At 38.0% G+C, this 27,558-nt stretch overlaps 1 protein-coding gene across 1 annotated transcript; it reads left to right on the top strand.

Annotated features, from left to right (window-relative positions):
* The first annotated feature begins 283 nt into the window (after window positions 1-283).
* Window positions 284-26,672, top strand: sppl2a.S (signal peptide peptidase like 2A S homeolog). The gene is made up of 16 exons (XM_018255401.2): window positions 284-649; window positions 6,680-6,799; window positions 8,434-8,616; window positions 10,085-10,174; window positions 10,388-10,521; window positions 13,790-13,941; window positions 14,611-14,707; window positions 15,486-15,587; window positions 15,924-16,005; window positions 17,633-17,707; window positions 18,147-18,203; window positions 18,816-18,869; window positions 19,466-19,565; window positions 20,944-21,021; window positions 22,378-22,538; window positions 23,698-26,672. The coding sequence occupies exons 1-16, from the start codon at window positions 590-592 to the stop codon at window positions 23,764-23,766; spliced, it is 1,614 nt and encodes a 537-aa protein (XP_018110890.1). The 5' UTR covers window positions 284-589; the 3' UTR covers window positions 23,767-26,672.
* The last annotated feature ends 886 nt before the right edge of the window (window positions 26,673-27,558 follow it).

Genomic DNA, 27,558 nt, shown 5'->3' with positions numbered 1-27,558 from the left:
TGGCAGTTTAGTCCAAGAATGTCTGGTTCCTCCCTATGCCCTGGGTAAATTTAGTGCCTTCCAGTGCCTTCTCCCCTAAAGTGGGAGAGAAAGTACAAAATGTCTGCCAATCCAAAGGAATAGCAAGTTCTACGGCTACAAATAGTTAAAGGCGCTGACAGCACACACACACACACACACACACACACACAACACACACACAAATTCCAATACATTCCCGCGCATGCGTTGTATCGTGCAGAGAGCAGGAAGTGATTTTGTTTTGTACAATCAATGCGCATGCGCGCCTCTACAGTTTCTCCTATCAAGCATCACTTGTTGCTATCCAGACGCGACCAGTGTGTAGCAGAATCCGGGGGGCATTCATTACCACTTTTCATTCTCTGCCTGCGGCAACGATTTACAAGGTGTAATCCGCCTCGGCGTTTGCTTGGCCTTCGGGCTCCATGGTGAAAAGCGCCGGACAAGTATTAAGAGGCAGCCACTACCTATTTGTAGGGCCGTTCTTTCGAGACACGGACTGTACGTGTTATTTACATGTATCCGTGACCCGGTTCCTGGTTTAAGTTGACAGCTGCGCTGCGGGACAATGGGCTCGTCCGTCCTGCTGGGCCTCACTCTACAGCTGCTGCTGCTGCACTGGCCTCAGGTAATGGGACTGGGCGGCTGTTTGGGATGGGCAGTGGAACTCTTCGTAGATTACACTATTTGATGTACGGTAACCAGGTCTGGACTGAGATTCAGAATAGGCCCTGGCATTTCAGATACACAGAGGCCCAAACAGCACCTCACCAGCCCACTAAATAGTGCCTGTCTATGGCAACTTACATTTGTTAGAACCCACAGATTGCCAGACGGTAACAGGAGAAGCCTATATGGAAAATCTAATTAAAATTGCTGCGTTTGCCAATGTCTAGTAACCCTAGGCAACCGAGCAGACGTTTGTTTTAAAACAGCTGAATAGCGATTTTTTTTTTAGTCTCCTATATAGGTTTGTCTTTATGTTGTTAATATTGTTTTACTACTGTACTGTAGTTGGCAGCTGTCTCTAGTTTCAGGGACAGTAGGGTAACATTCTCCTGCTTCTTAGGGCAGAGACACACGTGAAGATTTGGGGAGATTTAGTCTCCCTGCGACAAATTGCCTATTCTTCGGGCGACTAATCTCCCCAAACTGCCTTCCCGCTGGCTAAACTCTAAATCGCCTTCAGGACGGCACTCAGAGTACTTCGTATTCCGATGGCGCCCAAAGTTTTCTCATGAGGCAACTTCGGGCGACTTTGGAAAACAAATCGCTCTGAGTGCCACCTCGTCGGCGATTTAGACTCTAGCCGGCGGGAAGGCAGTTCGGGGAGATTAGTCGCCCGAAGAAGAGGCAATTTGTCGCCGGGTGATTAATCTCCCCAAATCTTCGCATGTGTCTCTGCCCTTAGGGTCAGGCCACACTGGGCGTTTTGGGGAGATTCTGATTGTTTGGTCCTGGGGCAAATAATCGGCAACCTTTAGTGGTTATATTGGGGGAATAATCAGCTTCCCGCAGCATACAATCTCCCCAGACGCCTTCCCTGACTCTGCGCCGCCTAAAATGAAAAAATGGCGGCGCTAATCACACGCGGCCTATCGTTTTCGGAAGTCGCCCGAAGTTTCCTCGTGAGGCAACTTCTGGCCACTTCGGAAAACGAACCGCCGTGTGTGATTAGCGCCGGAGTTTTTTCATTTTAAGCCGGCGCAGAGTCAGGGAAGGCGTTTGGGGAGATTGTATGCCGCCAGCCATACAATGTGGACTTTCCCTTAATATCGACCAAAAGTTAGGGGCAGATTTATCAAAGTGGGAAATAAGAACTCACCTCAGAAAGACCCACTTTCTATTCATTCCTATGCTATTTTTAGCCGTATATTATCAGTGCGTTTTTAAAGGGGTTGTTCACCTTCAAACAACTACTTGTTTTCAGATAGATCACCAGAAATAACAACTTTTTCCAATTACTTTCTATTTTCTATGTGTCACCGTTTTTCTAATATTGATGTGTAAAGTGTAATTTTTCACCTTCTGAAGCAGCTGGGGGGGGGTTGCCGACCCTGTACACTGATCTAAATAGAAACATTTAGTTGATACATTTCTTATCTTTGTCCCAGAATCTCTAGGTTTCATTACAGGCAGCTGTTACAATTGATACAATAGTTGCTAATACTCCAGAGATGCTGCTGAGAAATGTTTCAACTAAATGTTGCAAAATTGTGACAGTTTAGAGTCTGCACCTGAATTACTGAGCTGCCAGACTCAAACACCAGAGACATGAACATTCAACTTTAAACTTAGATTTTGGAAAAACAGTAAAATATAAATAATGGAAAGTAATTGAAAAAAATCTTTAATTGGGGAACAATCTGAAAACAACTGAACTGAAAAAAGTGTACCCCTTTAAATTAGAGTTAAATTAGTGCAATTTGATAAATATGCATCTAAAAATCCCACTGGATTATAGGAATGAAAAGAAAGTGGGTGAGTTTTTCTGTGATACCACACTTTCATAAATCTGCCATTATACATTATAAGATCCGCTCATTTGGCAAATGAGCTGATTATTCCCCCGATATCACCACTAAAGGTTGGCAATTATTTGCCCCAGGACCAAACAATCAGATTACAACGACCTGGAATTGGAGCTCTCTGGGAGAGGACCACATTGGTTCAAAAATTAAACCTGCTGATTTTTGGCCAGATATCTGTTGGGTAGCCACTTTGGAAGGTCCTATATGCTTGCAGATAAGCACCAGATTCAGTGTATTTTTAGTGATCTTATGGCCAAAAGCTGTTCTCATTATAAGTATTTATAATGGGCTCATTAGCAACATGTCATTGTTACAGTAATGAACATTAATAATGTACATCATATGTGGTAGGTGTGGAACATTATAACTCATTTTAGTGTATTTATTGTGTGAAAAAATGGTCTGTTGGCAGTGCCAATGGAAATGATTTTCTTATGTTTGCAACTGAGCGTCTATAAATCAGGACTTGTAAGGCTACAGGGGAATTGGGGGGCATCCACTGGAATTTTCACATGTAAAACACTTTACATGCGCTGATCTCGGGTAATCATGCAGAAATGGATGCCCGTGATTGCCGCATGTAAAGTCTTAAACATGCAGCGATATTAATGGATGCAGACTGTCATGTATTGTACGGAGACAAGATATACCATCTGTCATGGCCCTTAGGAGCTGGCAACTGAGTGAGGATCTGAAATGAAGGTGATGCCTGCAAAGCAGGGAAAGGCTTTAAAACGTTTGCAAAACGCTTATAGCTTGCATTTTCCACTGTCCATAAGTCATCAAGAAATAGCAGTTAAAGGAGAAGGAAACCTAGTGCGCAAAAACCCTCCCCCGGCATTTTAGGGCATTTTAGTCTTCGTGACTTTTGGCGCATGCGCAGTAGATCGTACCGGCGAAATGCTCCTACTGCGCATGCGCCGGTCAAAGCAGGAAGAAGATGGCGTTGGTGAACTCCATAGACCAGACCTGCGCAGAAAGGTAAGTAACAAGTTAGGGGCATTTGCCCAGCGGGACGGGAAGGCCAGGGGGGAGGAGGGAGGGTGGGCAACACACGGGAGGGGGGGAGGGTTTTTGCGCCGACTAGGTTTCCTTCTCCTTTAAAGGAAACTGTGGAAGTCAAGGCATGGAAAACTATACCCCCAAACAATGTATGTCTATAAAAAATATATTGCATAAAACAGCTCATATGTAAAACCCTGCTTCATGTAAATAAACCATTTTCATAATAATATACTTTTTAGTAGTATGTGCCATTGGGTTATCATAAATAGAAAATTGCCATTTTAAAAAATAAGGGCCCCCCCCCTTGGATCCTACAATTCACAGTGCACACAAACAAACCATACATGTTAGGTCACAAGAGCCAATTAACAAAGACAAAGTTCTGTCTTTTACTCCAACAATTCTTCCTGTTACAGTTAGAGCTGCAGTATTTCTGGTCAGGAGGCAACACAGAGAAATCATAAAATGGTGGCTCAAGGGAAAAGATGTAAAAGGGCTACTACAGTTTGGTAAGAGTCTTTAATATGCCACGTAATTTGATATAAACTATCAGTTGCTGCTTAAGTAATCATTTTGGGGGTATACTTTTCCTTTAAGAGATAACTGCTTGTATGCTGGCCAGAAAGGCAAAGGCAAACCTTCATATGACTGCAAAGGACCTACTGGAAGGTCTGGCTGACACATATTGAACTGTTCCACACTGCAGCGTTGCTTGTATAAACATGATCTGTATGGAAAAAAGTCATCAGGAGCAAACTATACTTGCAACCTCATCACAAATGTTAATGTCCGAAGTAGGGAAAACAGCATCTAGACAAGCCAGACAAAAATCTGCTCTTTGCCACAATCGCCAAGGTTTATGGAGAGGGATCAATTATTATTTGGTCCTGTGTGCAGGTCCGGACTGGCAATCTGTGGGTTCTGGCAAATGCCAGAGGGGCTGCTATAAGGTGCCATAGAAAGTCAGTATTTAGTGGGCTGGTGGGGCTGTTTGGGCCTGTGTGTACCTGAAATGCCAGGGCCTATTTTGATTCTCCGTCCAGAACTACCTGTGTGGCATCTGAAGCTGGAGAGGGGATGGATCCTACAATGAGATAGTGATACTATACATTCCCCAAAAGCCACCATGAGCTACTTGAAGAAAATAAAGCTAAAGGTTTTGGAATGGTCCTCACAGCTCCCTGAATTAAACATCATTTTAAATCTATGGGAATATCTTAAACATACAAAACAGCCCAAAAAGATCTTGGAATTCAAATGGATCTCCAAGGGCAAATTCCTTAAAACCAGAAGTGAGACGACTCTCAGCTGGATACAAAAGGCATTTACCATCTATGATTTGTGGTCAAAACTAATTAGAGTGTCCAACCTTTGCTCATACCACATTTACTATTATCTTTGTTCCTACATTTTACAATTTGTGAAATAAAAGGTAACTGTCCATTTTTTTTTTTTAACACAGTGGGGCTCATTTATCACTACTGGGCAATAACCCATAGCAAACATTCAGTAATTCGTTTTATTCAGACAGCTGCTGGCGGAACAATGAAATTGTTGCAATGGGTTGCAAATTTGGTCAGTGTCGAAAAATGTCCCCAAATGTTTACTACAGCAGTTTTGAACTACTTTTCACTTAAGAAATTTAGCAAATAGCAAAATAAACAAGAATAGAATTTCATGCAATATATTTTAATATTCAGTCAATGGGCATTTTCCAAAAACATAAGGTAAGTTATAAAATTCTTATCCATCTAAAAGTGATTGGGACCTTAGATTTTAAGCATTACTGGAACAGGGACTGATGTTAACAATCTTTGTCAAGATATTCTTGTTTTTGTGCACTTTGCACCCTGGCCTGGCTCCTGAACATGAGTTGTTAATCTGTATGTTTATCAGCAACAATCATCAAGTTAGCGGGTAAACCAAGTAATAGGTATTTATGACTTTTTTTTTTAAATACTTTTAAAAGAGGATAGGTTAATAAACTTATTGGGCACAGTTTATAGACCTGTGACATCAGCACTGTTTACATGTATCAGAACATTACCTATCCTATCTCTTCTAAATCTCTCAGGAGATTTAAAATGGATCAGATAATAAATGCTTATGGTGAATTCAATGTTGCCAGCTGCTCAGAGAATGCAACTGCATATTAGTAAAAACAGAGAGAGTTGGGTTTGAGTGAGCAAATGACTGAGCTCTTATTTATTAAAGGGGTGGTTCACCTTTAAGTTAACTTTTAGTATGTTATAGAATGGCTAAGTCTAAGCAACTTTTCCATTGGCCTTTAGTTTTTGAATTATTTGCCACCTTCTTCTGACTCTTTCCAGCTTTCAAATGGGGGTCACTGACCCCATCTAAAACACAAACACTCTTTAAAGCTACAAAAGTATTGTTGATGCTAATTTTTATTACTCCTCTTTCAATTCTGACCCTCTACTATTCAAATTCCAGTCTCTTATTCAAATGAATGCATGGTTGCTAGGGGAATTTGGACTCTAGCAACCAGATTGCTGCAATTGCAAACTGGAGAGCTGCTGAATAAAAAGCTAAATAACTCAAAAACAACAAATAATAAAAAATTAAAATCAATTGCAAATTGTCTCAGAATATCACTCTCTACGCCATACTAAAAGTTAAAGGTGAACAAGAGAGAGAAAATAATGTCTGTCTCCAAATCCCAGTCCATTTGATCTTCATGCTAAACTTTTAGAAGTATTTAGGCATTCTCGCAGCATTAAGTAAGTGTTCGTGCTAGCCATGCCAATAATGAATGCCTTGATGGTGCAAAAGAAGTAAGCTGTGGGACATGAGGTGTTTTATCCATACTTTGATATGTTGGATAAGAGCTGAAAAAGGCACTGCCACCTTCCATTGACAATGGGGCTTTAAGTTGAAAGGGAAGCACCACTGGTATTGTTAGGTAGTTTCCATTTTAATCAGTGTAAGGTGGCATGATCAGCTCTGTGCCAGCTGTAATACGTCGGGTAGAAAACAGACTATGTCATACTGTAGGTATAATTGTCCCTTTAAAAAAAACTTGTTAAGAACAAACCAGTTTACAGATGTATTAGACTATTTGTTCTGTGGCAGGTCTGACAAATTTCTGTTTGCTTTTTTAGGTACATGCAAACCAAGGCATTTTACATGCAATTGGAGATCAGGATCCTCCCTCTGAAAAGGATTATTGTATAACATACAATTCTACCTGGACACCACTTCCAGCATCCTATATCAATTCTGTGAGTTAAAGGTGCTTCCTGTGGGTCACAGTTGACATTGTGACTTTTTCTAGAAGAGACTACTATTTTTACATATTTTTGTTGCTATCACATACTGATTTTTTTATTTGATTTGACTTTCATTTCTGTATCCCCTCCAGTGAGAACAGTACTTATCTGTAATACAGGGTACTGATAATGAGGCTGGACAAAGGCAGGCAGTGACGGACTGCTGGCTTCCATGTTTTTGGCTAGCAGTTTTCAGCCTTACGTCTTAGCACCCGGGGGCCACTACTCTATTCAATTTCTGTTCATTCATATAACCATGTGTTATGCTGTATTATCCTTTTTGTCTGTTTGTAGATTTCCAAAATGAGACATGTACCACCCTATAGTTTGATACTGGGGTGGTGGAAAGTTATATTTTGGGTTTTACTGCATAGTACATAGTACATAGTAAAATCCTAATCCTTTGTAAAGGTCAGCACTGGGAAAAAAACAAAAAGCATTTGTAGCATCATTTTTTATTTTTACAGGGAATGCCCTTTAAATATATTTTTTTATATTTATAAGCTTGTTGTTTACTAATTTGATTTCTTCATTGCTTTTTAATATTCTTTTAGTGTTTTAGTAGTTTATAAATTAATTTGTAATAACTCTGTATGTTTAAAAGTTTCTGGACAACCCCTTGTTATTAATGCACTTGGCTATTTAAGGCATACCCATTGCTGACCCAGAAGTATAATTAAACACATAGGCATGCAGTCCCCATCAACAATCTGGCAGTTGAATGGGTCAAACTGAGCTTGGTGTCTTTCAACATGGCACAATCACAGGATGCTGCCTTTTCAGGGCATCAGTTTGTCAAGTTTCTGACCTTCTAGAACTTGACAAACTATAAAAAAAATAAAAATTGAAGGCCAATTGAAAAGTTAATCACATCAAAAGAAAGCGCACGCACTCCTGCAGCCAGCCAGTGAGGTAAAAAGAAGTTTATTCCATTCTATTAAAAGTCAAACTGTCCTAACGCGTTTTGTATCAATGGATACGTAATCATAGGTGCCTGTAACTTCTATAGTTACAATAGCTGTACAATTCAGTAAATTATGTAATTGTATGTACCATATGAATAGTAACCATGCCTTTGCAAAGGCACTTAAAATGTGACCACGCTGGACCTCAAAGTCATTGTTTCCGACATCATTTCTATAGTTTGAGTAAATGAGCTAGAAAAAACCTCTTTCTAAATATGATCAATTAAAAATAAATTTGTTGCATTCTTTTTTTAGTGCTCACTCATTCAAAATAACCAGCTTTGACAGAAATCCTGTACCTCTACATGGAAGATTTATGAGTCTGTTATTTTGTTAGATTTGGTTTGTGCTGGAGTCAGTTAAGTCTCTAAAAGGTGTGTTAGACTGATCTGTCAATCAAAATATTATTGAGAGAGACAGGATACTGAGAGGGAGATATTGAAGAGTAACTTTTTACTAATTTGTATTAATTATATTAGAATGTTTCATATTTCCATGAGATGAAGCTTATATTACATTTTAGTTTTTGTAAAAGTTCCCCTTCAAGTGCAAAGTTATTTTTATCTTATATCTTACATTTTTTAAGTTTCTGTGAGCAAAACCTTTTGTTTATATATTTAGACCTACTATGAACTGGAGGACCTGAGCTCCCTTTCATTGTGCACTGCTGCAGAAGTTCCTCTGTCACGTTTAAAGGATAAGGCAGTTGTAGTTTTGTTTGGAAACTGCTCGATACTAGCCAAAGCTGCCACTGCTCAGCTTGGTGGAGCTAAAATACTTCTTGTTGCCAGTAAAGAAGGACTGGTAAGTTTTACATCTTGTTTTGTTTTACATTCCATTAAATTACAAGTCTGGCCTATATATAAGTAGGCACATTAGTTACGTGGTAGATTTGAGTGTCACCCAGAAATTAGCTCATTTACATTTTGTACACATTAGTACATCCCCACTTCAGATGTTGAAAGACTTTTTGCAGTTGCAAAAAGCATTGACTATAAAGGTCACTTCAACTTTTAGGCACTTTAGGCACCTAACACAGGGGGTGTTTTGTCTGCTGCTGTTGTCCTAGCAGACTAGCTGAGAACAAAACACCCTCTTCTTATTTTACTTCTACTAGTGAATGACAAGTGAACAAAGCCCATGCAGATCTTTTTTTTAGCAAAAATCGCCCTATATGCTAGGGGCTTTAGAGCTATGTCACACTAAGCATCATTGTATATATGTTGACCCACTCATTCTGCCATGACATCGAAGTGCACATAGAATTGGCCTATCAGCGGACAGACATTGCAGATTTTGACACTGAAACCCGAAATCTGCTGATGCTGTGGCAGAATGGACATGATCAGCATTTTCTTCCCCCTGCGTATAGAACATGCCTAGTGTGATATAGCCCTGAGACTTTTTAACTAAAGAAGTAGCTATAAATGTTGTACATCATGTTTTGTGATTCTGTACCAGCCCAAGGCAACCACAACCCTTTAGCAGTAAAGATCTGTGCCTTCAAAGATGCCCCAGTAGCTCACCATCTTCTTTTCTGCTGATTCACTGCACATGCTCTGTGCTGCTGTCACTTACTGAGCTTAGTGACAAACTCACAGTATACATAGAATATAAATGTCACAATATAAGGCTGATTAGTAATTAATACAGATAATTACTACATTGCAGCACATAAATCAGTGCAACTAGTATCAGAATTAAATAATCAGCCCTGTAGCATCAGTTTATGTTACAGACCAACCTCATTTTATGCTTGATAATTTGTGTCAACCCCTAAACTTAGCTTCTCAACAGCTGCTCAGAGCCCACTGAGCGTGTGAGTGTCACTTTCCAAGATGGTGACCCCCTGTGACAAGTTTGAAGTCCTGGATTATTGCTGTTATTGAGAAACTAAAACTTTAGGCTGGCACAATAAGTTCAGTATATAAAATTTGGCATTTTTAGCCACATTAATTTTTAGTGTTTAGTTCTCCTTTAATTGTCCAGATAAAATGTTATAATAATGAGCTTTTGCCGCTGCTCTATACTGGTTTAAATTTCATATGGAAAGATTACTCTCTTATTGACCTATTATTATAAACATTACGCAGAGATGCAAAACTTTGTAGGTTGAGGAATTAAGGTAGTTCCTGGAAAGCATGCATGGATATTGTGTGTATGTTTGTTAGTACTACAAGAGTTAGGCATGTAACTTTAAGCATTGTGTATCGTCTGTTAGAAAGCCACCTCATTAGATTTAAAGAGGCACTGTACATTACTCTCCCCACAGCCTTTTCTAGCGGACAACAGAAGTGATTATAAAAGCCTGACAATCCCAATTGCCTACATTAGGTATAGAGATGTCAAAGATATGAAACCGGTAAGTTTTCTTAATTTCTTTTCATTTTAAGTACCTGACTTTCAGACGTTAGACACTCTCTCTTTTCTGTATAAAATTACATTCTGAATGCTGGCTATACTGCTGGCTTTATAAAAATTAAATATATTTTCAATAAACAGCTATGTTAGTCAGGATGAGTATTTTTATTTTTTAACCAAGTACCCATTTTTGTTCTTTTGTTTTTTTTTACAGAGCCTAGGGAGCAGTGTAAGAGTTACTCTGTACTCCCCTGTATTACCAAAATTCGATTTCAGCATGTTGCTCATCTTTCTTATATCTGTATTCACTGTAGCACTCGGTGGTTACTGGAGTGGACTCTCAGAGCTGTAAGTTATGATTTTATGAAAGTTTAAATACTGTTGACTCAGCTAGTGCTAGTAATAACGGGGTTATTTCTCAGCCTACATCTGCTCCTGGAGCCACTACTTCAGCGCAGGTGCAGACACAGAGCAGATTTCACAGCTGAAATGGGCAAGTATGCATCTCTGCACCAAACTCCGCTCCTTATGTCTTCACCCATGCCTTCACAAGCCAAGAAACAGTCCCTTCTGGACAAGCCTTAAAGGAAAACTATACCCCCACAATTAATACTTAACAACAGACAGATCGTCATATTAAGTAGTCTATAGTCTATAGTCAGTTATTTACAGATAACAATACTTGTTTTAATTGCTTTCCATCTTTTATTTTTACCGTATTCCTAAAATGTAAGTTTAGTGTTCATTTCTCTAGTGCAGGCATCTCCATCCTCCATCATGAAATTAATAATAATGAGGCCCCTCAGCACAGTGCGATCAGGAATCCCATAGCAGTAATATTAAGGCACATTAGTGAAATGTCATTTGGTCTATACTGCTGCCTGTGTGCTGAAGTTGTTAGCAATAAACACGTACTGGAACATAGAGACACTCTGTTTTCGCATACTTCTTTAGGGCTGAAGGTGTCAATAGACGTACGGACGTGCCAATACAATAAACTAAAGAAGTATGGCGTCACTACGTTCCAGTACTTGTCTATTACTAACACCTTCAGCACACAGACAGCAGTATAGACCAAGTGGCAGATCATTTCACTAATGTGCCCAAATATTACTGCTACGGTTACTCGATTCCTGTAGTTTAATATTAATGGTTCAAAGAATGTCGAGCTGAATGGTCGGCCCCCACACATTTTCACCTCACCAAATCTGGCCCTCGTTGCAAAAAGTTTGGGCACCCCTGCTCTAGTGTTTCAGTCTGATGTACGTTTGCTTCTGTTTTGATGCGCACGTGTCCTTTTTGGTGCGCCTATTGGGCGATGCGACCGGCCAGGTTACCTGGGGCACCTGGTAGGTGTGGAGCGGCACTGCCAAAGATAAATGTATCAACTAAATGTATCAATTTAGAACAGAGTCGGCGACTCCCCCCCTTCCCAGAGCTGCTTTAGAAGGTGAAAAACAAGACTTTACACTTCAATATTAGAGAAAAGATCACTTATAGAAAGTAATTTGAAAAAGTCTTTATTTCTGGTGAACAATCTGAAACTATCTGGACTGAAACATGTTTGAAGGTGAACAAGTCCTTTAAGAAGTGTGGGATGAAAAGACAGAACTTTGCTGTAATTGACTGATGAGACCTAACAGGTGTGTGTGCCATTGGTTTGTTTGTGTGCACCATGAATCATATGATCCCAATGGGGTGACCCTTAGTACTTAAAATGGCAATGGTAATGTAGGATTACCCAATGGCACGTACTACTAAAAAGTATATTTTTATAAAACTGGTTTCTTTAGATGTAGTGAAGTAGTGATCTTTTTTATGCAATATTTTTTTAGAGACCTACATCATCCAGGGGCATAGGTCTCATATCTTGGATGACACAATCCCTATACAAATGATGTTTTGGCCCCATGCTTTGCCTCCACTTACCTTCAGTTTACCCCATATTTTCCAGACTTTATTTAAGTAGTTGCACAGTGTGGGATGCAAGGTCTAGTATCCATCTCCTTTTATTGATTCAACCGTGTCTCTTATATGCCAGATACTTCAATTAAATCTGCTTCCTCTGCTTGTTTTATGTAGATTATATAAACTACATGTGTATAACTCACAGATAACCCCCCCATAGAGTATCCTCTGTTGAGGAAATCAATTTAAAAATGGCTAATATGGCTACCATGACTTGGTAGCGGCAGCTCATGTATTAAAGCAAATATTCAGAGAAGAAATGATTTATGAAAACAGTCTGTGCCCCCCCCTCACATATTTTTTTACTTTTCTGAAAAAAATAAACCCTAGTTATGTGTAACATATATTTATGTGGATGATAGCATTGCATACTTGTAATTTTTGGAAACGTGTGAACATTATACATAGCGTTTTGAAGGGCTTTATTTAAAGTGCAAGTAAAAAAGAAAAACATGTTTTTCTTTATTCTAAGAGGGATCAGCAACCATAACCAGATCCCCAGAAGTAACAGTAACATGGTACACGTATAGAATGTTCTATGGGAATGTCCACCACTACAATTATACTGGAGAGAGGGGTCAAATACATAGAAAATAACCTAGCTTGTCCCAATGTGTGCACCCCAGAGGTATGTCTGCTGGGCTTAGTGGTTGATCTCTTCCCACCAGATCCTTGGCATGGGTTCTCTTATTCTATGCATAGAAAATAATTTTGATGAAATGGATTGGAAAGATATTGCCTAAAGTGGAACACTGGACCAACCTAAAAATTCTCCCTCCATTAGTCTAAACTACGAATCTCGGGGCTGCCCAGGGAAATTCAAGAAAGTGTGGTCCCCCTGGCTAGATATTCATCCTATAGTTGACATAGACAACCAATATGAAATTACACATAATATAAAGGGTGATGTATGAACATGTATGGACTGTTGCAGTCATAGCTGAATTTGTCTTATGAGCTTCTACATTAATGATCTACTAGCTATGTACATGTATATGTGCATCAGACTATTCTTTCCTTAACTTACTCTAAACTGTTTGTGTATTTAAAATGCAAAATAAAAACCGTTAAAAAAACCAATTATAGAATGTTAGTTCCACATTCACAAATGAATGCACTAAAATAGTGGAATGCTAAAATGTAAATAATATTGTAAGCTTATTTGAAATATAAAAGATTATCAAAAAGATAATCGGAATGTACTATAACCTAATCACAAATGGTATCCAACAGACACAGGTCAAATACTCACAACGTCTTACTGATACTGACTGGCAGTTAATGTGTTAGGGACCATGCATAGTACTGCTACATTTTTGTTGTTCAGCTCATTTGGGCTTTCAGCAGGCATTGAAGAGATTATATGGCTCCTCTTCACGTCTTCATCTGCCAGTGTATCTGCAGTTTATGTTTTTAAACTGGTGTGATCTACAAACCATTGGATATATACAGTATAGTCCATATATGTATCAGTTGAGACTATCAAGCCTCCATAAACATACTGAAAATCGTGTCAAACTTTTGTTTTGTAGAGTTTTATTGGTATGTGTATAGCCTACTTCAATTGGCTTATCCTTGGTGGATGTTAGGGCTCTAGTTTCTCAGCTGTGAAATCTTATAGTTAATTTCTCTCTTCTTGTTGTTTTAGAGAAGACCTGAGGCCATTGCCTGCCGGCACTGAAAGCGAAGGAAGAAAAAAGAAGGACGACAATGTGACTTTTACTCCCCTTACGGTCATTTTGTTTGTTGTGATATGCTGTGTCATGTTGCTGCTGCTGTACTTCTTTTATAAATGGTTAGGTAAGAAGTTTCTGCAAACATTTTTTTATTGTGGAACATGATTTCTGTGCATTACCAGACATTTAGTGTAGAATTTTGTTGCTCTCCTACTAAGATACTCATTCATGTTTGTCCATTAACAAAACTACACTTTTATTGCTGAAAGAGGCATATGCTCCATTATGAAAAAAATGGCTGTGACTTTTTATGCCTTCCCCATATATATAATAGTTTAATTACCAGGAAACATAACTCTTTCTTTATTATTTTTTTTTATATACATATTGTGAGTTGATTGTTTTAAGATTTTTGCTGTCTGAAAAACTTTATTCTGCATAGAAAAACAAGGTGTGACTGTTGATGGGCCACTGTCTTTTTAACTGTAGATATAGTAATGATACACGGTTTCTGATACAAAGAGATTGTTAATATGGGAAATTGTGAGTTCAAGCGTAACAACAATTGGCCACTTCTCTTAGACCATGTTAAACAGGTACACATTTATCATTCAGTTTCAGGAAATCGTGCTACGTCTCTGATCACTGCATAACATTTACACAATAGCAGTTGGGATGTTTTGTTGGTAAATTTTTATTTTTTGCAATATTATCATTGTCACTATATGGCCCTGACCAAGTGTTATGATTCCACATTCTTGTTAATTTGTTTACATCAAATTTCTCTTTGCAGTGTATGTTATCATCGCTGTCTTTTGCTTGGCCTCCGCGACAAGCATGTTCAACTGCCTTTCTGCAATAATACATAACATCCCATATGGAAAATGCAGGTATGTTCATAGAACAATAGTAAGAAATAAAATCTTCATGTATGTTTATCATAATGTATGCCAGGTTTGCTATTTGCAGTATTTAGCATCTATATGAAAACATGATGAAAATTATAGGAAAGACTTTTATAGTCTTTGTGTTCTAGCTCAAATAAAATCAGCTGATCAAACAATGACCAGGCAAAAGTATTTATTAATCAGAATGCTCTGGACCTGGGGATAAGGATAAGGAACTTTCCATAATTTGGATCACCATATCTTAAGTCTGCTAAAAATCATTTTAAACATTAAATAAACCCTATAGGTTTTGCAAGTTGGATTTCTGCAGCTTAGGTACTGGTACTGGTTTAGAATTGCTGGTACTGGTTTAATATGACAGAGAAAAAGGAAATCATTCATACCTATTAAAATTATTTGCTTTGTATGAACTTAATATGGGAGATGGTCTTTAATTTTGATAATTTTGAATAAGCAACACCCCATACCTGTACAATAAAATCAGGTTTCAACACGAAAGGCTTTATTTTTAGGAGTACAGAGGAAGAAAATGTCAGTGTAGCCCTTGTTATAAGAGCCTAATGTACATGATAACTGCTTGTATAAAATAATACAAGCCAAATAAATTATGTAATTGAAAGCCTTTCTGTTTATTTATAGCCTCTATGGCAGTTGTTTAGATCTGTTATCAAGCAGAGTGAATCTGTTAAATCGATCTGCAGGTTTGTTTAGATTTACTTTGAATATCAAAATCAAAATGTCTCTTTTTGCATTTGAACAGAATTTCATGTTGCAATAAAAGCGCTGAAGTGAGGCTTTTCTTTCTGGCTGCTTTCTGCATAGCTGTGTCTGTGACTTGGGTGGTATTCAGGAATGAAGATAGGTACGTGATAACAGAAATGGAACAACACTTGAAACTTGTGACACTATTCACATGGTCCTATAAATAGCCAATGTAATGATGGACCAGCTGCTCTAGTCTTTTGTAGAATATTATCATGTGGCTTTAGCTATTGAGATCAAATTCATACTAAACTTGTTGAAATGTTTTTATATGTGGAGAAATTATATACTACATTATTACTTTAGAATAAAATAAGCAGTAAGGAAGCTAAATGTGAAAGGCTTGCCTTTAATAGCAGATTAAATGTTTACATGGTATAGCTCTTAGGAAGTTAATACTGAATGTAATGTAATAAAAGTTGTTTTTTTTAACTAGATGGATATGGATATTGCAGGATATATTGGGAGTTGCTTTTTGCCTTAACTTCATTAAGACTTTAAGAATGCCAAATTTTAAGGTAAGATTTATTTGTGATAGCCTCGCTTTCTTAAACAATTTTATTATTGGCTATTGACTTTCACAAAACATGTATGCACATAAACACATAACAATATTACTCTTAAAAATTATTTAACTGAATGCCTGAAGGGCAGTCCTGTTTGAAATTAAGTAATTAAAGGAAAAGCAAACACAAAAGCTAAAAAACCCTACCCCCCACCCTACAAAGATTCCCCTCCCTCCTCCCCCCAGCCTAAGTGTTATCCTGCGCAAATGCCCCATAGTCTTTACTTACCCCTCCTTGCAGATTCTGTCCAGCGTAGTTCATGGGTGCCATCTTCTTCTCTTCGGCAACCTTCGAAATGAGACCGGCGGATAGGTGCATGCGCAGTTGGAGCAATTTTCGGTTCCGCGACAACTGCACATGCGCCGAAACTCACGAAAATGCTGAAGCAGCGGTCTCATTCCAAGGATTATCAAAGCGGCTGAAGATGGCGCCCGTGAACTCCAATGCCTGAATTTGCACTGAGGGGTAAGTAAAAAGTTAGAGAAATTTGCCCAGGGTAACACTGGCTGGAGGGCGGGGGGTCTGTGTAGGGTAGGGGGGTAGGGTTTTTTAACTTTTGGGATTGCTTCTCCTTTAAATGAATGGGGTTAAAATTAATGAATATGATACTGAAGTCTTGCAGCAGGGTAGGCACCCACGGAATACCAGAAAAGTTGCTGGGACTTGTTTGGAATATTCTTCATGTCTCGACCATACAGGCAGCCTGTGGGCACCTTTTAGAAGTAGATGTTCAATTTTAAGCAGTCATTTGGTTATGCGACTATTAAATCAGAGCAGGTTTAACTTGATGGGGGAAAGAACACAGGAAAGCAGGTTCGGCTTGGCATAGAGGCAGGCAGGCGGGTACGGGTTTGGCACGGGTCTACAAAAACAGACCCACACGTCACACCATTGGAAACTGGGAGAGGAGAGTAGCAACAGTGAGCAATTGAGCATGTAGGGAAAGTTAGTTTGAATAATGGTATGTAAACCATAATATCGAGTGGCAAAAGTAGCTGTGGACAATTTTGAGTTGACTAGTAATACATATATACAAAGGACACTTGGGCCCAGGGCCACAAGACACGGATCTGCTGTTATGCTGCCTGCACTCAGAATCATTACCTCCGCTCGGGTGCAGGCAGATGCGGTGGATTTTGGCACTGAAACACAAGATCTTGCATTTGGTGCAGAACTGCGCCATGCCTCAGCCTGCAGAGAATTCGTATTGTGTGACCTTAGCCTAGGAGTTTATAGTGTCACAGATCTATAAAAACACACATCATTCTTTGTGCCATTATTTTTAGATAATTATAACACAATAGAAAGGCTGTGGTAGGTGATAAGTTTGTGGCCAGCAAACCTGTGATAGTAATTTCTTAAAATTGAAAGAAACCCTGTTGCTTACTTTCAGTAAGTAAAATAAAGAATTCTGTAGTTTTGTAAAATAATTTTTTCAGTGGTTGTAATTGTTTTAAGATACCAACAGAGCCATTGTTTTATGCTTGTTTTATATATGATGCTGAAATGTATGCCTAGTACGTTCTGAGGATCATATCCACAAAACATTTATTTTACCTTGTCCTTTGTTTTCTTATAGGCATGTGTTATATTGCTTGGCCTCCTGCTATTGTATGATGTGTTTTTTGTTTTCATAACGCCATTCTTCACAAAGGTAGGTATACACATACTGTATAATCTGTAAGTGAACAAACTGTTGTTATATTTTTGAAATATAGAATTGTCTTGTAGTTCGGTCAAATTAGACTAGTAGAAAAATAAACCTAAAATAATTCGTATTTGAAGTCGGCTAAAAATCCAAGATTTGATTCAATCCTTCAGCTGCAGGTGGAATGCATTTGAGTTGTAGATCAACAACATGTTAAGGGTTGCAGGTTGGGCATTTCTGATCTGCAACCTGTTGGTTTATATAGCTAGCACATCAAACGCATGATCCCACGACATGATGGGAACATCACCTGTAGGCAGTTTTAAGAAGTTGAAAGCTGTTGTGGAATTTTGGGATTTGTAGTTCCTTTTAGCTTATGGGCTTTATATTTGTAGTTTTGTCTGTAATTGCTTATGACTCCTTTCTTTGCATTGTTTATACTCAGAATGGAGAAAGCATTATGGTTGAAGTTGCTTCAGGCCCCTCTGGAGATGCTAAAAAGGTAAACTTGTGCAATTTATGTTTACTAATAAATTCACCATAGTATAAAGGGCAAGCACCAACAACTGTCATTACCTGGGTATTTTTTTTTACTTTAAGCTCAACACAATCATCAAAAATAGCACAGCACTAACAGAATTTCTCAACATGAGAATGGTCTAACACCACAATCACAAATCCTGTGAGAGCTGTGCTTTCCAGGATTCGGTTCGGGATTCGGATTCGGCTGAATCCTTCTGCCCGGCTGAACCGAATATGAACCTTAATAGGCATATGCAAATTACGGATGGGGAGGGAAATCGTGTGACTTTTTGTCACAAAACAAGGAAGTTAAAAATATTTTCCCCTTCCCACCCCTAATTTGCATATGCAAATTAGGATTCAGTTCGGTATTCGGTCAAATCTTTCGCAAAGGATTCGGAGGTTTGGCCGAATCCAAAATAGTGAATTCGGTGCATCCCTAATATTTAAGAGTCGTGCTTTCTATATATTTATATATAGATAGAGTGTTATATATCTATCTGCTATGTCTTTTATTGTCATGATTATCATGATTAAAAATGAGTTCGCCCGCTTAGGTTTATAATAAAATGTTTTTTTTACTTGTATTTAGAATGGCGACACCTATTTGGAAGTTCCTGATGAACCATATTCCACAAATGAAAAAGTAAGTGTTATAATTTTGTTTTATTGTGAAGTATTTTGGGCATTTTGTCCATTCTGTGATTTGTAGCTTTTTGGTTGGATAACTCCCCACTATTCTCTTGTATGGTATATTCATGTTAGGATTAAATGTTTTGCACTGATGATGTCTCCATGTCTGCATAGATTTTCAGTGCATTTACATTCAAAGACATCCTTTAGGGAGAGAACACTTGTATGTTATGTTGTTGGCACTTAAGCCTACACCAGTTAACTGTGCAATCACACAAAAATGTCTCATGTTTTTCACACAAGTACATTTTACCAGCTGGGGTTCTAATTTGCTCCAATACAAAGATATTTTAAGACTCTGTTTTGTCACCAACATCAAAGTCAATTTTGTACAGGTGACAAAAACATCCAGTGCATCATTGCCCTTATGTCCTCAAAATTCTCAATTACTTATTTGTGCATGTGTTAATGGTGTATTTGCTCTTTTTATTTACATTTTTGTCCTGTGCAAATGATTGTCTAGATCTGTACACTGAATGCGCTATCCTTCCTGCAAAGACAGACTGTTGCATTCGTTTTGTGTGTTTATTAATTCTAATTGTTTTTCAGTTACCTGTGGTCATTAGGGTCCCTAGGCTGGAGTTCTCTGCAAATACATTATGTCAAATGTCTTTTTCATTGCTAGGATTTGGGGATATTATTGTGCCTGGTAGGTATCTTAATAATTATTTTTATTTTGTTTTTTATCTTTATTTCCTTTTTTCACTGCTGTTACATAATGTCTAACTGTGGTGACCTATATATTCTGTTTGATGAGCTTATTTTATTGTTCACACTGTGCTTATTAAATTGTATTCCACTTGCATTGAGCACTTATATGTGCCTGATTGAGTACAAGGCAATCCAGAAGAATGGGCTGTGTTTCTTCCTGCATTCCCCTGTGGGTTGAAATGCCCATGTAAGAGCTCTTAGGTAGATATGGCACAAGACATTTTTTGGCCTGATGTATATCAGCAAGCTGAATGCACTTAGCAGTGGTGTCCGTGTAAATTACCGGTGGTAAAACATGTGAATCAGCAGTTACATAATCCATATGTTTACCACCATAGATTCACATTGACACGAATGCAAATGTATTTTCACCTATAAGTAGTACAGATTTCTCGCTGGCAACTAATCTCCTTCTTTGCTGTTACATGAAGGGGGTTATTTATCAAAATACAAATTTATCTCATTATTTTCTGAAATATATTCCGAACAAATCCGCACAGGTTATTTCCCCTTATTTTTCAATACATTTTCCTGAAAAATTCCAGTTCGGGAAAAACCTCGAAAAAACCTGAAAATCATATGAAAATTCTAAACATAAGAATTTTTCTGATTTTTACCCAAAACCACGAAATCTTTGAATCAGGATACCTTTGGGACCTCTCCCATTGACTTATATACAAACTCGGCAGGTCTGAGATGCCGGATTTTCAGATTCAGACTTTTTCCATCCATGGGGTATAATTCTCTCCACACTCTACCTCTTAATTCTCCTAGTCTTTTATATCTACTTACTATATTCTTCCATTATTAAGCATTTCCCCCCATAACGAAATAGAGAATGACCATGAAATAGGCTAAATGGTTAGAAGCAGGAGGGCCCACTGACACCTGGGACCACCAGGAGTTTTCTTGGTATCTCGATGGGCCAGTCCAACACTGATTTTATGTAGGTTGTGCTCTCATTATCAAAAAAGACATTGCCGTAAAATACCTTATGTTAGGCCTGGAATAATATAGTGAATAAAGTACCCTCTATTGTAAAATATAAGGATATTATAAGTCACAGAGGAGTTCCATGGAACTCTGAGGTTACTTCTAATATCCTCATATTTTCCAACAATCCAATTATTTATTATAATACACAAGTTTTAGTCAGTTATGTGACAAAAATTACATCACTACTCACAGTTTATAAATGATGACATCACTAGTCACTGTTTATAAGGATATATTTTACAAGATATTCATGGCTTTTGTGTATTATAATGAAATATTACAAACCAATAAACTCTGTGTCCTCTGTATGCTTTTTCCAGGTCTGTTGGTAGCATATTGCCGAAGGTTTGATGTACGATCAACTTCTTCCATGGTCTATTACATTTGTTGCACTATTGGTATGTTATGCACTGCTTACATATTTCTATTCTGTGGAGACTGATTACCAGATAGCCACTACTGTTGGTGATTTAGCAATAGCAGCTCTCTGTTTCTCCAGAGGGGTTTACTTTTAGGGAGCGTGATTACTCTTAATCTGTGATATCCCTTCACACATCATAATAAACACACAATAGATAAGTGACACAGCAGCCCTAATCAGAGCACAGATACATTATTTGTGTGAGGTAATGAAGTGGTACTAACCAGCTTCAGCTTCTCCTATTTCTGTAAAGAAATAAAGATTTTGGCCACACTTTCTTTTAATTCCTATGCAACGTAGAATCTATGACCAGTGGGCCAGTATAGGATATTCTGTGTTTCCAGGTTTTTTTAATCTATTCTGACAGCATATTTTGACACTGCATGGCACAGCAAGATCAGCAGGTCTAAGCATGCAAAGGGTTTAAAGACATGTAAACCCGTCCACAAAAATTTAATCCGTGAACAGCCTCTTTGGAATCTTTAACTGCCATTCTGGTTTTTAAAAGGTTCACCGTAAGGCTGCAGCATCCCATTAATCACTTAGAAATCCTTCTCCTCCTATAACCGCCTCAGCCTACTCCCTCAGGAATTTGCTTTGGCTGTTGACTTATGAGCATGCTCAGTTCTTCTCAGCTCAGAATACTTAACACACCCTCCAGTCTAACAGCCAATAAAAGATGGCATTGCTGGTTCCAAAAGAAAGTCTAGCTGTCTGATCCTATTTTTTTTTCTTTTAACCTCCTCTCCTGAGCTCAGCTTAACCATTACAGCGCTCAACCCCAGCAGAACTTTTTATCAAAGTATGTTGTGCCTGTGTAAAGATGCATTCTGCATTGTATGAATGTTACAGAATACATGCCCTGTTTGCCGATGTCAATGTTACTGATGATGTGTCAGAGGGAAAATGGCCGCCGGATGAAAGCTGCTATTTGTTTTAGGAAAATTTGATGGCGCTGGCAAATGGAGGGGGTATATGCAAATGATGTGACTTGGGTGCGGAAGAAATGCCCAACTTATATACATTGGTAGGAAAATGTAAGCTTTACGTGTCTTAAAACACCAGACTGCTGTTATCCTTTATGTATTATAATAGCATAGCTTATGTTGGTGTTGCCCAGTGTTTCTCAGCACCTGCTTGTTATATGGCCCACATTGTTCTTTGGACATGTGCTGATCATACTCCCGTTTTGTTTTATCTCATGATGTATGATCCACCTTTACTTCTATATGAACTGTGGGTTGTTAAGCAGTTAGGTTACATTAAAGCCTGCAAAAATGTAATTTTTTTTCTTGCTTATTTACGTTTTCTTACATGAAATCTATTTGTGCAGCTTATGCTGTAGGGATGGTTGTGACATTCATTGTTCTGACATTGATGAGGATGGGACAGCCAGCTCTTTTGTATTTGGTACCTTGCACACTTCTCACCAGCTCTGTCATTGCCTGGAGGAGAAAAGAAATGAAGAAGTTTTGGAATGGAGGCGGCTATGAGGTATTACATTGTTCCACAGTTCTCCAGACAATTTCACGCAATTTATTATTATTTGTATGTTCCTTCTGACAGTCTTTAGGGTCTGTGACACATATGCTATTTCCTGCCTGCTGCCGCCCTCATACCTAGAACATGTGCAGACAAAGTGCCCCTGTCTGCTTCTCCCTCATGGCTCCGTTATACTGCTTAATGACAAGTGCCCAGTAAATGCATTTTGAGCAGTTACAGGCAGACCTCCATACCAAAACTCTCCCTTGAGTTATGACTGATCCACACATAACTACTCATACACCTAAATCTTTGCCTTTTGCATTGATTTATTTATATTATTGTGCATATATCTGAGACTAGTATTATGTATAATTTGGGTGGCTGGTTTTATGTATCCAAGAAATGGGGCAAGACCAATAGCAGAAGTCATAAGAAACTAGTTCTTGGTCTTTCCAAAAAAAAAAATTACCCTTTTCTCTGGTTTCTTGAATCTTTAAGCTCACTTAAAGGAATTGTTCAGTATAAAAATAAAAACTGGGTAAATAGATAGCCTGTGCAAAATAAAAAATGTTTCTAATTTAGTTAGCCAAAAATGTAATCTATAAAGACTGGAGTGACTGGATGTCTAACATAATCGCCAGAACACTACTTCCTGCTTTGTAGCTCTCTTGGTTTCCACTGATTGGTTGCCAGGAAGTAACCAATCAGAGACTTCAGGGGGTCACATGGGTCATCTGTTCCATTTGAATCTGAGCTGAATGCCAAGGATCAATTGCAAACTCGCTGAACAGATATGTCCCATGTGCCCCCCTTAAAGTTGCTGATTAACTCAGAGTTAGAGAGCTGAAAAGCAGGAAGTAGATTTCTGGCTATTATGTTAGGCATCCAGTCACTCCAGCCTTTATACATTACATTTCTAGCTAACTAACTATATTAGAAACTTTTTTCATTTTGCACAGCCTCTCTATTTACCCAGTTTTTATTCTTACACTGAACTGTTCCTTTAAGTATTTGCCCACAAATCAATCACCTTGGGCCTCCTGGGACTTTATAAGTATCAACCAACTATGTTGCAGAAACAGCACCACTTGCTCCTGTTTGATGGATAATGTTTGTGTTTGGATTCAGAGCTGTATTAGTCAGTAACCATGCCTTATTTGTATTTTAGATAATGGATCATGTGGACAATGTTGTCCATGAAGAGGGACTAACAAGCAGTGAACAAGAAGAACAATGATGCCAATGTTATTTTTGTACGAATTTTAAGATATAGATTGTTTTCTTGTGGGATTTCTACCTTGAGTCTGGTGTTTCATTGTTTTCTTAAACAAACTTTGGCAAACTGCACCCTTCCAGTTTTACTCTGGATTGCAGATCCCATTCTTCATTTACTTTCAGGAAGGACACAGGTTTGACCTTATTAGCTTATTGGTTGTTCAAATATTATTTTAAAAGTTTTAGGATACAACTTGAGATCACATGTGATAGAATGGGAAGCAGGTTTCTATACAGCTGTGCCTTATTTGAAATAGAACTGAGCTATATGATCTATGCATTACTGATACTGCAGGGTAGTGTATGGGATTGTACAGACTTGTACATTATATGATCTTTTGTTTATAGTTCTTCTTTTTCAGGTTGGAACACAAAAACTGCAGACCATTTGTACTGTGCCCTGAAAATGATAGAGGGTCTTAATAATTATAATAATATTAGTAATATTAGTTGTAAGATATGTACTAATGCTACATAGATGTTTTAAGACAGTTTCATCAGCACTAAATGGTTTGCACAATATTCTACTCGCCTTGTGGTGAATTAGCACATGCATCTTATCCAACACACAGCTGTCTCTTGTGACAAACAGCCAATGTTTACACTCTTGTTGCCATAGAATGACATCTAACAATACAGACACCTTCCAATGGGCATTTCATTTTTGGCACACAGTGATCCTTTACAAAATATTACAACTGAAGAACAGTATAAGATATCATAGAAAAATAAAGAAACATCTAGATTAGTTGTAAAATGAGAACTTGTGTAATGTAATAATGCTCATTTTCATAAAGAGAACCTGATCTTCTTCTGGCTTCATCAACTGTTATTCTTTATGCTTATGGATATAGATTATCAAACCAGAAGTACATGCTAAATTTATAGTGAAAGATATCTGGTTTCTTGGTGAATCACAAGAAAGCCAAAAGCATTGCTATTGTCTGTGACCTTTAAAGTCCCTGGGGTTAAAAACAGCTCTTCGGAGTAGAAGTTTGACAGGTAATTCAATGGCCAAGTCCTTGGCACCAGGGAGAGATGTAGCGTCTTATGTCTAAAGATAAAACCACAAAATCACATCTTCTGTTTTTCCACTGTTATAGATGGACAGTAAGAAACAAGATACCCACAGCCTCAAGGGTTAAGAGCATTTTGTAATTGCAGAATAGAATTGATAATCCTGTCCTTACCTTTTTAATCAGTCTTTCTTTTTCCGAAGTACAATTAGCTTGCTTTTATAGGTTAAAAAGAAATTCACACCCTCCGCTTAGCAAGTTTTCTAGAGATTGAGGGATTTTATATTAGATACTATTTTCCCTCTTCTATGCACATTGGAAAGAAGTGTTGTAACAGAATAAAGGATATATCGGTTGGTTTCAGATGTCACTTCACATGTCTTGGGCACTTAACAGGCAAGCAAAAAGTTACATTATTAAAGGGCAACCCCAAAATAAAAATTTGCATAATAAAAGAAAACATTATTCCACGCAATTTTGCAATATACATTCATTACAAATTTTCTATGGTTTTTAAGTTGTCCATATAAGTTTTGCTACTGAAAGCATTTCAGTATTTCTTCCCCGATGGCTCAGACTGTTGATACAATGTAAGAAAAGGCAGCTGATTAAAAAACCTGTCTTTGCTGGGGAACCAACACTGTGGCAACATTGTTTAAAAAGTTAAGGAGTTAAGCAATGCTGCTTTCAATATCAATTGTTTTTACAAATAACTTTAAAAGCACTGAAAAGTAATAATGTTAATGAAAAAGATTAATTTTACATTTTTTTATTTTAAAGGTTTTCATTTCCTTTAGGAGTGGAACACACACTGAATCAGACTGCAAACAATGGAATATTAGACAAAAATTTAAATTGGTTTTGTGCTTTATACACTTTACACCTGTATTCATCTAGACTAGAGGATAAAGCTTGTGGAACATGGCAACTGTTTATGCTGCCTCTTGTTGACTTTAATAGAAATCAACTGGTATGGATAGGGGATCCATGATCCAGAAATTTTAGAATTATAGAAAGGTCATCGCTCCATTTTAATTGAATAATTGACTTTATAAAAAAAAATGTCCTTTTTCTCCGTAAAAATAAAACCATACCTTGCACATCATCCCAACTAACATGTAATTAATCATTTGGTGGCAAAACAATCCTACTGGGTTTAATGTTTAAATTCTTTTTTTTAGCAGATTTAGGTATGGAGATCCAATTACAAAAATACCTGTCCCATATCTGTATTACTGGATAATCACCATTCTACCAATGTCAGATGGTTTCCATTAAACATGGATGTGCCAGGAGGTTCCCCTTACTTATGTACAGCAGTGGATGGAAACAAAAACTGTGTCAACTATTTCTTGTGGCTAAACCATGCCAGTAAATATGAATGGGCAGGATAGTCCAGAAAATTCTAAAAATAAATTTTAACTCGTCGTTCATACAAGTGAAGTTGCCAAATTATCTCCTTTATATTAGTCTGTTGGGCACATACTTGAGTAAGCATTCTCCTGCAGAGCCTCACCATCCAGAATCAGGATCCCAGCATTTCATTTGTGACACATCCTTGCCATAGACAGGATCTGGTTTGTACCCCCCCATTTCATCTGATCACCTGTGTAAATCAGTCCTCTCTGTAATGCGTGCTTTTTAAATAACACAGGGAAATGTTTATATCTTTGCTACAGATACTGTATTTCTAAGATCTTTTTATAATCTAATAACGTTGTGATTCACTGTTTGCAAGAATAGAAATGGACATCTAATTTTAGAGTACTAACCAGCCAAAATTACAATATTCCTCCATTTGTAATCATTTTTGACTAAAATATAGATTTAATAAAGATATACATTAAATTTTGCACATTTTGTGGAAATTTTTCTTTTACCGTTTCTTCTTCTCCTGGACTCTACAGAGAAAATGAGTAAATAAAGGTAGTTTACAGATACACACTGTCCCCTTCGCTACATTCTACCAAATTGAGAATGTCCAGTACTATGAGCGAGAGATTAAAGGACGCCAGAAAAGGAATTTACGTCAAGTAGGTAAGTAAAATTCTCTATTTCTTCTACGTCCCTCCATGTCAGTACACATGGGATCTACCAAGCCATGCACCGAAAACAAGGGGTGGGAATAACCAACATAATGCAAAAACCAAACTGATGCTAAGGAGGCCCTGAGAAAAGGCCAGCATCACATCCATCCAACAGGGGAGCTGATAAATATATCTCCTGAAAAGGATAGATAAAAGGCACAATAACAACATGTCCTAGGACATGGTAAACGATTAACAAGAGCTACAAAATCAACCACAAAATTACAGAGACCGGTACTTGAGGATCAAGCATTGCAGATTAAGACTAAACATATTCTGTTTAAAAAGGTTCCCTCAGTGACTAGAGGGATACCTGCAATATGGTTATCTGACAAAACCCCACCTGGGGAAGAACAAAAATCCTGCAACTGTTAAAACAAAAAAGGTGCCTAGGACAAAACCAGAATGATGGCAATAGCCATCTCAGAACTAAAACACCCTAGAAACCACCAAGAAATCAATCAGATCAGAAACTAAACACAACTTGAATGCATCTATCACCAGTGCTGGAGAAATACACGATCCTCAGCAATAGCAAGTGGCCCTAAAAAGACTTGGCCCACATTAGCCTGGTCCTGCATCTTAATGGAAGCAGCTCAAACCAGTGCTGACCAGAGTCACCTCTACACCAGAGATCAGTCCAAGATCCAC

The sequence above is a fragment of the Xenopus laevis genome, chromosome 3S (genome assembly GCF_017654675.1).
Source record: "Xenopus laevis strain J_2021 chromosome 3S, Xenopus_laevis_v10.1, whole genome shotgun sequence".
NCBI lineage: Eukaryota > Metazoa > Chordata > Amphibia > Anura > Pipidae > Xenopus > Xenopus laevis.
The sequence above is the reverse complement of the archived record's forward strand: the minus strand, read 5'-3'. Positions and strand labels throughout refer to the sequence as shown.

Bases quoted from the DNA above. Each gene is read 5' to 3' on its own strand.
- sppl2a.S (XM_018255401.2), top strand. From the start codon at position 590: ATGGGCTCGTCCGTCCTGCTGGGCCTCACTCTACAGCTGCTGCTGCTG. The intron at 8,617-10,084 runs GTAAGTTTTACA...CTCTCCCCACAG, and splicing joins TTGCCAGTAAAGAAGGACTG to CCTTTTCTAGCGGACAACAG. The intron at 10,175-10,387 runs GTAAGTTTTCTT...TTTTTTTTACAG, and splicing joins ATGTCAAAGATATGAAACCG to AGCCTAGGGAGCAGTGTAAG.